Source organism: Hemiscyllium ocellatum, chromosome X (assembly GCF_020745735.1).
Source record: "Hemiscyllium ocellatum isolate sHemOce1 chromosome X, sHemOce1.pat.X.cur, whole genome shotgun sequence".
NCBI classification, from domain to species: Eukaryota; Metazoa; Chordata; class Chondrichthyes; order Orectolobiformes; family Hemiscylliidae; genus Hemiscyllium; species Hemiscyllium ocellatum.
Window position 1 is genome coordinate 21,054,857 of NC_083453.1, and position 12,570 is coordinate 21,067,426.

The 12,570-nt window shown below is 50.1% G+C and overlaps 1 protein-coding gene across 2 annotated transcripts in view; it reads right to left on the bottom strand.

Moving 5' to 3' along the window:
• The window catches only part of LOC132805822 (aryl hydrocarbon receptor-like), a 111,002-nt gene that overhangs the window by 18,481 nt on the left and 79,951 nt on the right, over positions 1-12,570 (bottom strand). For both annotated transcript variants that reach the window (XM_060821112.1, XM_060821113.1), the window contains exons 4-7: positions 11,928-12,017; positions 8,310-8,427; positions 2,738-2,868; positions 752-954 (exon numbers count right to left, since the gene is read on the bottom strand). In XM_060821112.1, coding sequence (XP_060677095.1) covers positions 752-954; positions 2,738-2,868; positions 8,310-8,427; positions 11,928-12,017 — 542 coding nt within the window. The remainder of the gene's footprint in view (positions 1-751; positions 955-2,737; positions 2,869-8,309; positions 8,428-11,927; positions 12,018-12,570) is intronic.

The window sequence follows — 12,570 nt, forward strand, 5'->3', positions numbered from 1 at the left end:
GACCTGTTCTGCTGGCTAATGAGATTGTCGCTGAGGTGCTGCATTCCCGCCTCTCCCACAGATACTTTGGCTCCTTTGTTCATCAAGAACCTACTCCCCTTTACCTTAAAAAGATTCAATCATCCAACCTCGGGGGAAAAGTTCCAAAGATTCTCAAGCCCCTCAGAGAGAAACCAAATCTGCCTTGCCTCCATTTTTAATGAGGCACCCCTTATTTTTAAACTGTGCCCTGCTGTCTTACAAATACTCGTTGTGGGTGGCACGGTGGTTAGCACTGTTGCCTCACAGCGCCAAAGACCCGGGTTCAATTCCCGCCTCAGGAACTGTCTGTGTGGAGTTTGCACGTTCTCCCCGTGTCCCACAGTCCAAAGATGTGCAGGTTAGGTGAATTGGCCATGCTAAATTGTCCTGAAAATGTGTCGCTGGTTAAAGCGCAGCAGGTCAGGCAGCATCCAAGGAGCAGGAAGTTCGACGTTTCGGGCATAAGCCATTCATCAGGTAAATTGTCCGTAGTGTTAGGTGAAGGGGTAAATGTAGGGGAATGGGTCTGGGTGGGTGCGCTTTGGAGGGTCAGTGTGGACGTGTTGGGCCGAAGGGCCTGTTTCCATATTGTAGGGAATCTAAATCTACTCTGCTCCCACTTCTGTGCCTCTCTTTAAGGTCACTTAATCTTTCATTAAGAATTGGTTATGCCAACCCCAATCCAAGAGCCCCTTAATGGCGCTGTTAGAGGATCTACGGTGCGACCTACTTTGTGTCACAGGCAACAGGTGAAAAGTCGAGCTTGTGTTTCGTCTGAAACAGGGCACTTCTGGTCCTGATTTCAAGGATTGAAGGCACTTGGAGGGGGGTCGCGATGGCAAAGAGTGCCAACTGTGGAGGTAGGAGAGTGCCATCTTCTGCCCGCTTGTTCTGCCCATGGAGGTACTTCAGCTTGCCTTCAACGTTTAGAGCCTGAGCACATGGACAAGAAAAGGAAAACAGAACAATGGTATCAATTCAAGCAGGAGTGGTTCCAAAGCAGAACGAGAGCAACTCAGCGACAAGTGGTGATGCTCTGGACTGTCCTGTATTGGCCAGGAGGATGCTCGGTTCCAGAACAGCTCTCCAACAAGTCACAGCAGACTGTCAGGAGGAACAAAATATCACTTTTCTTCCTCACTTTGTGAGTCGGTTCCTTTCACAAGCCCTCAGATTAACTCCCCACTTTTAATGCTGCTGCCAGTTAGCAACAGTACAAAGGGTTGCGTATTTAATCCATGCTTTAATTTATTTCACCCGTTTTGTAATTAACCTACTCAGCGATGTTATTACACACTACAGGAGCAGAGAGAACTTGAACCTGGGTTTCCTCAGGGCAGAGGTAGGGACATTACCAGTACACACCACAAGAGGGTGTCAGGGCTGTGCAGTTACACTCTTACGCCCAGGGGAGAGCTACAATCAAGGGATTTGAGTTAATCCATTTTCTCACTAATTCTACAAACCTTGATTAAGTAATAAAGGAGAAGGTGAGGACTGCAGACGCTGGAGATCAGAGTCGAGAGAGTGGCGCTGGAAAAGCACAGCAGGTCAGGCAGCATCCGAGGAGCAGGAGAATCGACGTTTCGGGCATTAGCCCTTCATCAGGAATAGAGGCAGGGTGCCTGAAACGTCGATTCTCCTGCTCCTCGGATGCTGCCTGACCTGCTGCGCTTTTCCAGCACCACACTCTTAAACAATAAGGAGTCCAAATAGCGTAGATACAGCAAGGACCTATCTCCCTGATGTCAAGCACCAGGGGATATCGGTTGAACACAAATTGGCAGAAATTTTGAAAGGGGAATCGAGAATTATTTGCAGCCAGAGGGTGGGGGTCTGGAACTTGTGGCTGACAAGGGCAGCGAACATTTCTCAGGCTGATTCCTGGCCGGACTGATGTCTGAAGAGAGACTGGATCGGTTAGGACTATATTCACCAGAGTTTCAAAGAATGAGAGGGCATCTCATAGAAATTTATAAAATTCTAACAGGGTGAGACAGGGTAAATACAGAAAGGATATTCCCGATGATCAGGGAGTTCAGAACTGGGGGGGGGGGTCACAGTCTAAGGATACAGGATAGGCCATTTCAGACTGGGATGGGGAGAAATGAGAGTGGGGAGCCTGTGGAATTCTCTGCCGCAGAAAGCAATTAAGGCCAGAACATTCAATGCTTTCAAGGAGGACTTCAATATAGTTCCTCAGGCTAAAGGGATCAAAGGGAATGGAGGAGAGAGCTGGGACAGGGGACTGAGCTGGATGACCATCCAGCATCTGATTGAGTTGGGGAGCAGGCTCAAATGGCCTCCTCCTGCTCCTCGTCTCGATGTTGTTATATTTTGTGGTTTGCATTAATGTTCTAATGTTACATACGGAGGTTGTCATTTGTTCAAAATCGTGTAAGCTAGTGAATTTACTCTCTCAGTAAGGCCCCTTCAACGACCAAAACACAAATGACTGGCCCCTCGCCAGATTGGAACACAGATTTGACGGACTGGTCCAAGAAAGCATCACAGGATTGTCACCATGAGGCCATTCAGCCCATCGTGTCTGCAGTGGCGCTTCAAATGAGTATCATTGCCCAGTGCCAATCTCCCATCCCTTCCCCCCCATATCCTTGCACATTGTTTTTATCAAAATCCCCATCCCCCCTCTCGAATGAACCATCGAGCCAGAAGCTTTTCACTTCCAATGGAACACTACAGAAATACTGCTTACCATGTAGCCAGAGGGGTTGTTGAGGAGAGAGCGCATTTTACACACAAAATTCCTCTCGAGGAAAGTGGAGTTCTCGGGGGGGAGTTGCTGTGGATCGTACCTCCTAGTAACGTCAGCATCTGTGCTGTTACCTGGACGGAATGACGTACAAAACGGTTCAATTCGCCATTTACCGCAGTAGCTCTCCAATCAAAGACTCGCCAAGTTGTTCCAGTACAGAAGGCGGATTTTTCGGCCTATCATGCCTCCACCTGTTCCACCCCTTAGTTCCAATCTCCTGCCATTTTCTTGTGGAAATATCCCTGTACCCCATTTCTATCCCAATAACCATCCAATGCCCCTCTTGAATACCTCAATGGAACCTGCCTCCCCCCACATTCCCAGGCAGTACATTCCAGACCCTAACTACTCGCTGGGGGAGAAATGTTGTCCCCACCTCCCCCTCATCCCTTTCAATCTCTGTCCCTCTCGTTCCTGTTCCTTTTCCATGTGGGAACAGTTTCTCCTGATCTACTCTGTCCAGCCCCTCCCCCCATGATGTTGGAACCCTCTCTCAGATCTCCCTCTCAGCCTTCTTCCCTCCAAGGGAGAACAGTCCCAATGTCTTCAATCTCTCCTCCTCACTGAAGTTTCTCATCCCTGGAACCATTCTGGTAAATCCCTTCTGCCCTCTCTCTCTCTCTCCAATGTGTTCACCTCGTTCCTATAGTGTGGGGCCCACAACTGGACACAACCCTCCAGCTGAGGGTCTAACAAGGGTCTTGTACAAGTTCAACACCACCTCCCTGCTCTTGTCCTCTATGTCCCTATTAATAAAGCTGAGGACACTGTGTGCTTTATTAACTGTCCCCTCCACCTGTCCTGCCACCTTCAATGATCTGTACACAGATACACCCAGCTCCCTCTGCTCCTGCACCCCCTTTCGAATTGTCCCCCCAATTTTAGATTGTCTTTCAATGTTCTTCCAACTAAAGTGCATCACCTCACACTTCACTGCATTGAACCTCATCTGTCACCTCTCCACCCTCTCCACCAACTTGTCAAAGTCCTGTTGTGGAGCTCCGCACTGTCCCCCTCACAGTTCACAAACCTGCCAATTATTTGCAAGCACTGCCTGTGCGGAAACTCGGAAACTCTTCCCCATGACGGTGAGTTCCGGCTGGCTGGATGGCCTCAGTTCTGGACGAAAGTGGCTATTGCAGATGTTGGAGATTAGAGTCAAGGTTAGAGTGGCGCTGGAAAGGCACAGCAGGTCAGGGCAGCATCCGAGGAGCAGGAAAATCGACGTGTCAGGCAGGAATGAGGCTGGACGCCTCGGGGGTGGAGAGATAAATGGGAGAGTCCGCTGCTGCTGAACTGGCAGCTTCTACAAGTCAGCTTTCTGCTGCTTCCCCTGACACTGACACAGTGCCTGAGGAGCGAACTGGGATTCGGCCTAGTTCCCGGGCTCTCACTTTACCAAGCCCCTCTCCTTGTTGCACGGTCATTGCTAATACACAAGGTGGAAGGAGCAACCCACAGAACCAGCAGCCACCTCTGCTCCATTGTCGGAAATTCTCTCCCCAAAACAAATCCGCCTCATACACCTTTTCCCTAACAGGCAGCTCGCTCTCACAAACAGACATTAATGTGAACAGCAGACGTATATTCAAGGGAAGATTCCTGGTGAAGGGCTTTTGCCCAACACATTGATTTTCCTGCTCCTCGGATGCTGCCTGACCGGCTGTGCTTTTCCAGCACCACTCTAATCTAAACTCTGGTTTCCAGCATCTGCAGTCCTCACTTTTGCCCAGTATATTCAAGGGAAGGCTAAGAGATGGGCCAACGGGCTGAGAAGATGGAGTTTAATTCAGATAAATGTGAGGTGCTGCATTTTGGGAAAGCAAATCTCTGCAGGACTTATACACTTAATGGTAAGGTCCTAGGGAGTGTTGCTGAACAAAGAGACTTTGGAGTGCAGGTTCATAGCTCCTTGAAAGTGGAGTTGCAGGTAGATAGGATAGTGAAGAAGGCGTTTGGTATGCTTTCCTTTATTGGTCAGAGTATTGAGTACAGGAGGTCATGTTGCGGCTGTACATGACATTGGTTAGGCCACTGTTGGAATATTGCGTGCAATTCTGGTCTCCTTCCTATCGGAAAGATGTTGTGAAACTTGAAAGGATTCAGAAAAGATTTACAGGGATGTTGCCAGGGCTGGAGGGTTTGAGCTACAGGGTGAGACTGAACAGGCTGTTGCTGTTTTCCCTGGAACGTCGGAGGCTGAGGGGTGACCTTATAGAGGTTTACAAAATTATGAGGGGCATGGATAAGATAAATAGACAAAGTCTTTTCCCTGGGATGGGGGAGTCCAGAACTAGAGGGCATAGGTTTAGAGTGAGAGGGGAAAGATATAAAAGAGATCTAAGGGGCAACATTTTCACCTAGAAGGTGGTATGTGTATGGAATGAGCTGCCAGAGGAAGTGGTGGAGGCTGGTACAATGACAACATTTTAAAGGCATTTGGATGGGTCTATGAATAGGAAGGGTTTGGAGGGAAATGGGCCAGGTGCTGGCAGGTGGGACTAGATTGGGTTGGGATATCTGGTCGGCATGGATGGGTTGGACCGAAGGGTCTGTTTCCGTGCTGTACATCTCTATGACTCTATGTGTGGAGAAAGAAAACACATTAGGCTGCTTAAGAAGATAAGGGTCTTTGGTTTTGGGGGGTGGTATTTTAGCATGGATCGAGGATTGGCTAATTAATAAAAGATGGAGAGTTTGGATAAGGGGGGGAGAGATGCTGAGGGTGACACCCTGTAACTAGTGGAGTGCCACAGGGATCAGGGCTGGGGCCACAGTTATTTACAAACTATATTAATGACTCGGATGAGGAAAGTAAATGGACTGGAGCCAAGTTTGTAGATACAACAAAAATAGGTGGGAAGGCAAGTGGTGAGGAAGGACGCAGAGAGTCTGCAGAGGGGTACTGACAGGCGAAGTCAGTGGGCAAAATAGAAACTTAGAAAGTCTGAGCAAGAGGAGGCCATTCGGCCCTTCAGGCCTGCTCCCCCATTCAATCTGATCCTGGCTGATGATCCAACTCAGTCCCCCGTTCCCGCTTTCTCCCCCACACCCTTTGACTCCCCAAGACCTATATCCAACTCCCTCTTGAAAATGTTCAATGTTTTTATCGCAACCACTTTCTGTGACCGAGAATTCCCCAGGCTCCGCACTCTCTGGGGGGATGACACGTTTCCTCCATCTCAGTCCTAAATGGCCTACCCCGTCTCCTTCGACCGCAACCCTTGGTTTGGGCCTCACCTGCCCTGAGGGTTCCTCTGGTGATATCCCCAAGTCACTAGGCAGGGTCGCTGGATTAGTAGTTTCGTGATGTTACCCCTCTACCACAATCCCCCCCCCCAACTCTGCAGACAATGTGCTGCACTGCTTATGGGCCTATTGGAGCACAGTTGGACTTTTAATGATGTCTCAAAGACTTCTGTCATTGCAAGTTGTCATTCTTGTTGAGAAACCTCAGGCAAAAATGTACAGGAAGAACACCAGAATCCATTGATATTTTGCAACAAGAAGATTAAGTGGGAGTTTGCAACCAGAGTCCCTGAATCAGCGGGAACTCGGAAGGAATACAGAGAGCCATCGTTATTATTTGATATTAGAATGTAGAGTCTCAACAAAGTGGGAAATGACATCAAGTTGGTTTGCTACTGCGCTCGTAAAAGCTCACCTTGAGAGTCCAAGATCACGCAAAGGAGATGGGCACCGGGCAGGGAAAGGTGAAAATATTGTGGACAAAAAGGTCACGGTGAAGGCTTTTTAAGGGGATTTCTCAAAGGCGGTGAGGGTGGGAGCAGACCAAAGGGAAGAATAACACAAGTTTTGCATTAACAGAAGAGTTGGGCTGCACTCGAATGCACTTTGGAAGGAATTGCCCCTCCCCGCTGTGGCATGAGATATGGTGAGAAAGGTGGGGGGGGGGGGAAGATGAGCCCACTGAGGGTCAGAGAGCAGGAAGGGGGGATGGTATGGGAGGCTGAGGTGGGTGAGAGTTGTTGAGTGGGCATGATGCATGTGACAGTGAGTGACGTAGTCGATGAGCCTTGGAGCGATGAGTGTGCAACGGCTGAGATCGAGCGTGTCGGAGAGAGGGATGGTGGCACTTGCCCCGGCAGAGCACAGAAGATCATTGAGCTTCTCTTTGCACCGCTGGGTGTCCTACTTCCGGCACAGCACTGACCCAGGCTGCTATTCGGGCCTAGTCTGGTGCTGGGGCCTCAGGGACTGCCATCCTCTCCATCCCCCCCCTCACCCCCGAAGCAGCAAGGCCTGCAACAGCCTGCTGGTGTCGTGGGGAGCGAGCTGGTCCTTTCTGGGCCTCAGCCAGAATGGTGAAGCTCCACAGTGTGAGGCCTAAGTCCTGCCTCACAGCACCTGAACTGGCATGGAAATGGATTTGAACTGGAGTGAACACAGGAAAAACGCCGAGTAATTCCCCCTTCCCCGGTTGGGCGGCTCCCCTGGAATGGCATCCAGCTGCGGAGCGAAGGAGGTGAAGAGCGAGAGATTAGGGAAGAAAACTCACTCCGAGTCAAGGCAGACCACTCAACAAAACACTTTAACTGAGAATGGGAAAAATCCACCTGATAGGGTGGCTAGCGCTGCTGCCAGGGACTGGGGTTCAATTCCAGCCTCGGGCGACTGTCTATTGTGCCAACTCCTCCCCGTGTCTGTGTGGGTTTCCTCTGGGTGCTCCGGTTTCCTCCCACAGTCCAAAGACCTGCCAGTTAGGTCGTGATAAATTGTCCCGTCGTCTCCATGGGAAATGCAGGGATAGGGGAGGGTGGGGGAGGTGAGGATGTGTCTGGGTGGGATTCTCTTCAGAGGATTGACGGGCCACATGACCTCCTTCCACACTGTTGGGATGATATCTCCCAGAACGGCTCCCAATAGGAGTCGTTACAAGCTGAAGCCAATCCTTTCAGCTGCAAACAGAGAGGAGCCAGAGCCAGAGAAATAACGTCTCGAGGCAAAACCAATGGCTTCGACGATGCAGGAAACAGAGCCAAATAAACATGGCAGCCATTGCTGGAAAACTGCAAGATCACTGGATGTCCAATTATCGGGTACTTAAAGCAACAGCACAACCTTGGTTCAAGGAGGTGCAGCTACTTCAGAGAGATGAGCCACCCCTCGGAGTTAAATAGAAAATTCCTCTGGATGTGAATTTGAAGTATCATTTTCATTCATTAAAAACTATGCCTTCTCTTTTCTCAAGGTTGGAGTAAATCAGTCTCTGAGTAGAATCAAAATGAGAGGTGTAACGCAAGGCTTTTGCTAAGCACTGCAGCAACCAACTTTGTGGCATAAGGTCATGGCACAGGGTCGGGGGAGAGCGCCAAGGTGCCAGTTAGTTCCCAAACCCAATCCCCATCTTCAAAGCTGCCACAGCCGGAGAGTGGGCAATCTACCCCCACCCCCGCCCCCCCCCACCCCCCAAGAGATTTCCAGCAAACCGTCTCCCAACGACTCCAAGAGCAACGAACCCGTCACCTGCCTTTGCGATGCATTGACTTACCCGACTGTGCCAAGTTGGAGCGTGGCACTGGGTCCAGCGCCCAATGCAACTGGCGCCGAAACTCATCGCGATCTTCGGGATGAAGCAGTTCGTACACAGGCTGGTGCAGAACAGCAGTCTGTAACAGAGAGGGCAACATTTATCACTTGGGATAGTGTGAGCGGTTTTAAGCCTCACACTCGGGGAAGGATGTGCTGCTGCTGGAGGGGGTCCAGGGAGGTATAACAGAATGACCCTGGAGATGAAGGACTCATCCTATGAGGAGAGGCTGAGGACTCTGGGTCAGTACCCGATGGAGTTTAGAAGGAAGAGGGAGAGGGGGGAATCTGATTGAAACTTACAGAATACTGAGGACCCGGATAGAGTGGACGTAGAGAAGATGTTTCCACTGGTAGGAGAGATTAGGACCCGAGAGCACAGCCTCAGCTTGAAGGGACGCCCCTTCAGAGCTGAGATGAGGAGGAATTTCTTCAGCCACAGGGAGGGGAATCTGTGGAACTCATTACCACAGAGGGCTGTGGAGGCCAAGTCATTGAGAGGGCATTTAAGACAGAGCTAGATAGGTTCTTAAAGTGGTTAAGGCTTACAGGGAGAAGACAGGAGAAAGGGGTTGATTACTTACAGTGTGGAAACAGGCCCTTCGGCCCAACAAGTCCACACCGACCCACCGGGGTGCAACCCACCCATACCCCTACATTTACCCCTTACCTAACACTACGGGCAATTTAGCATGGCCAATTCACCTGACCTGCACATCTTTGGACAGTGGGAGGAAACCGGAGCACCCGGAGGAAACCCACGCAGACACGGGGAGAACGTGCAATCTCCACACAGTCAGTCACCTGAGGCGGGAATTGAACCCAGGTCTCTGGCGCTGTGAGGCAGCAGTGCTAACCACTGTGCCACCGGGTTGAGATACGTATCAGTCATGATCAAATGGTGAAGCACATCCGATGGGCCTTGTAGTGTTACAGTCTCACAGGCATCAGAGCTAACAAGACAGAGAAGAGGGGCCAGAGCAAGCATGAAAAATAGGGAGCGGCCTCAGAAATCAGACTGGAATTTTCTGGGCTACATTAGTCCCTCATCAGCCCAGGGATTTTGGTTGCTTATCTGACCTCTCCAAGCTAAAGACATGGCTGATGTGGGACCCGAGGTGGGTTAGGGGATGTAAAAAGCACACAAAACCTTCCGCCATGACGACCCAGCCAATCTGGTGTGGCCCATGGTCGAAGGAGCAGTTTAGCCTAACTCGCCACCCAACTGTCCAGGCTTGCAAGTCCCTCGCTGCACTCAGTCTGGGGAAGAGGGCACCCAGCTCCGGGAGTTTGGGAAGGACGCTCCTCGATATCACGCTCCGACTGGCCGGAATGTGGACCAATCCACCTGTCTGACCCAAAGTCCTGGAGCTACCCATAAGCATTCCATTTTCATTCAAATGACCTGCCTCAATCCAGGAGATCCCAGTCAGCATAAACCAGGACACAGGCCATCTCTTTCCAGCGTTAGGGACAATGAGAGTTCTGAAGGAACCAGGACTTGCCAACTGTCACTGAGTGGCATTTGAGCTTTCAATTGCCAGGATCATGAATGTATAAACAAACATACAGACAAGATTAAGGCCACTCGGCCCTTTGAGCCTGTTCTGCCATTCAATAAGATCTGATTCTTACCTCATCTCTACCTTCCTGTGTATCCCCCGATAATCTTTCATCCCCCTTGGTCATCAAGAATCTATCTCCCTCTGCCTTATACATTATGAAACATTCTACATCCACTGCCTTTTGAGGAAGGGAATTCCAAAGACCCTCAACCCTCAGAGAGAAAAAAATGTTTCCTCATCTCCATCTTAACCGGACAACCACTTATTTTCAAACAATTACCCCATGTTCTCGATTCTCCCACCCAATCGCCTTAGGATGTTATCTGTTTCAATTTAGTCACTTCTGACTCAGGTGGCACAGTGGCACACTGGTCAGCACTGCTGCCTCACAGCGCCAGGGACCTGGGTTCAATTCCCACCTCAGGCAACTGTCTGTGTGGAGTTTGCATGCTCTCCCTGTGTCCGTGTGGGTTTCCTCCGGGTGTTCCGGTTTCCTTTCACAGACCAAAGATGTGCAGGTTACGGTGGATTGGCCACCCTAAATACAGGGTGGGGGGATGGGATTGGATGCTCTTTGAAGGGTTGGTACAGACTAGATGGGCTAAATGGCCTTCTTCTGCACTGTAGGGATTCTATGACTCTCCTAAACGTCCTCACAAAGCAGTCTGCTCAGTCCAGGTACTAGGATGTCACCTGGTATGGAGTGAAAGGCCTTATGAGGAAAGGCTGAGGGACTTGAGGCTGTTTTCGTTTGAGAGAAGGTGGTTGAGAGGTGACTTAATTGAGACATATAAAATGATCAGAGGGTTAGATAGGGTGGACAGTTAGTTAGATCCTCAGATGGTGATGACTAGCATGAGGAGACATAGTTTTAAACTGAGGGGTGATAGATATAGGAGAGATGTCAGAGGTAGGTTCTTGACTCAGAGAGTAGTAGAGGCGTGGAACACATTGCCTGCAACAGTATTAGACTCACCAACCTTAAGGTCATTTACATGGTCATTGGATAAACATGGATGAAAATGGATAGTGTAGGTTAGATAGGCTTTTGATTGGTTTCACAGGTCGGCACAACATCGAGGGCCGAAGGGCCTATACTGCTCTGGAATGTTCTATGTTCTATGAGTCCAGTAAATCTTTTCCGCTTCCAATGCTCTAACATCCCTCTGTAAGTACGGTGACCAGTATTGTACACACTTCTCCACATGCGGTCTCACCAATGTCCTGGATAACCTCCTACTCTTGCATTCAATTCCCCTCGCAATAAAACAGAACGTTCTATTACTGGCTGAAGTCCACAAGACATCAAGCCTTCTCAATTATTCCATGCAATGGGGCAGCACGGTGGCTCAGTAGTTAGCACTGCTGCCTCAGAGTGCCAAGGACTCAGGTTCGACTCCGGCCTTGGGTGACAGGCTGTGTGGAGTTTGCACATTCTCCCCGTGTCTGTGTGGGTTTCCTCCGGGTGCTCCGGTTTCCTCCCACAGTCCAAAGATATGCAGGTTAGGGTGAATTGGCCATGCTAAATTGCCCGTAGTGTTAGTGCATTAGTCAGAGGGAAATGGGTCTGGGTGGGTTACTTTTCGGAGGGTCGGTGTGGACTGGTTGGGCCGAAGGGCCTGTTTCCACACTGTAGGGGAATCTAATCTAAACTCTGATGAACACCGACACAACCTGAAACATTCAGTGTTTTTCTCTCTCTCCACAGACCTGCCGGGGATATTGGTTTTGATCTCAGCTTTTACGCAACTGCTCAATTTCGCTTTGTCACGCACAACCATCGATCTCCTGCTCACTATCGGCCACTGATGATGGGGGTGGGTGGGCATGGTTCCGCGTGGGCCATTTCCGGCTTTGCCACCTGGGCATCAAGCTGGCCACGGAGACTGCCAGCCCATGAACGAAGCTGAATGCTGCCCCTTCTCATTAACCCTGCCACCCCCCCCCCACTCCCAAAGTGCTGGTCGGGTCCGATGGGGTTACACCCCTGTTCTGTCACTTGTCCCAGCACTGACCTGGTGGAATCCCACATATTCTTGAATGGAAGGGGATGCATAGAAGATGTCACCTTCTGTGGTCACCACCAGGACGAAGCCATTCAGCGCCTGGAAACACAGAGATATCAAAACCTTCAGGTAAACGGTTATTTCATTTACAGGGGCTAAAAAAGAAACCCAGGAGACCTGTGGATGCTGGAAGGTCTCCGCAGGCCTGGCCAAATCTGTGGAGAGAAATCAGAGTTAATGTTTGAGGTCCAGTGACCCTTCTTCGTAACTCAGGGATGGAGTTAACTCTGAATTCTCTCCACAGATGCTGCCAGACCTGCTGAGATTTCTGATCTGATCATCCTGAACCCCAGTTTCCCAGCCTCTCCTCCATAACCCTTCGTTCCCTTCCATGATTAAAAATCTCTCTGTCTCGGCCTTGAATATACTGAATGACCCAGCCTCATGAGTTTTTTGAAGTAACAAAGAGGATTGATGAGGGCAGAGCAGTAGATGTGATCTATATGGACTTCAGTAAGGCGTTCGACAAGGTTCCCCATGGGAGACTGATTAGCAAGGTTAGATCTCATGGAATACAGGGAGAACTAGCCATTTGGATACAGAACTGGCTCAAAGGTAGAAGACAGAGGGTGGTGGTGAAGGGTTGCTTTTC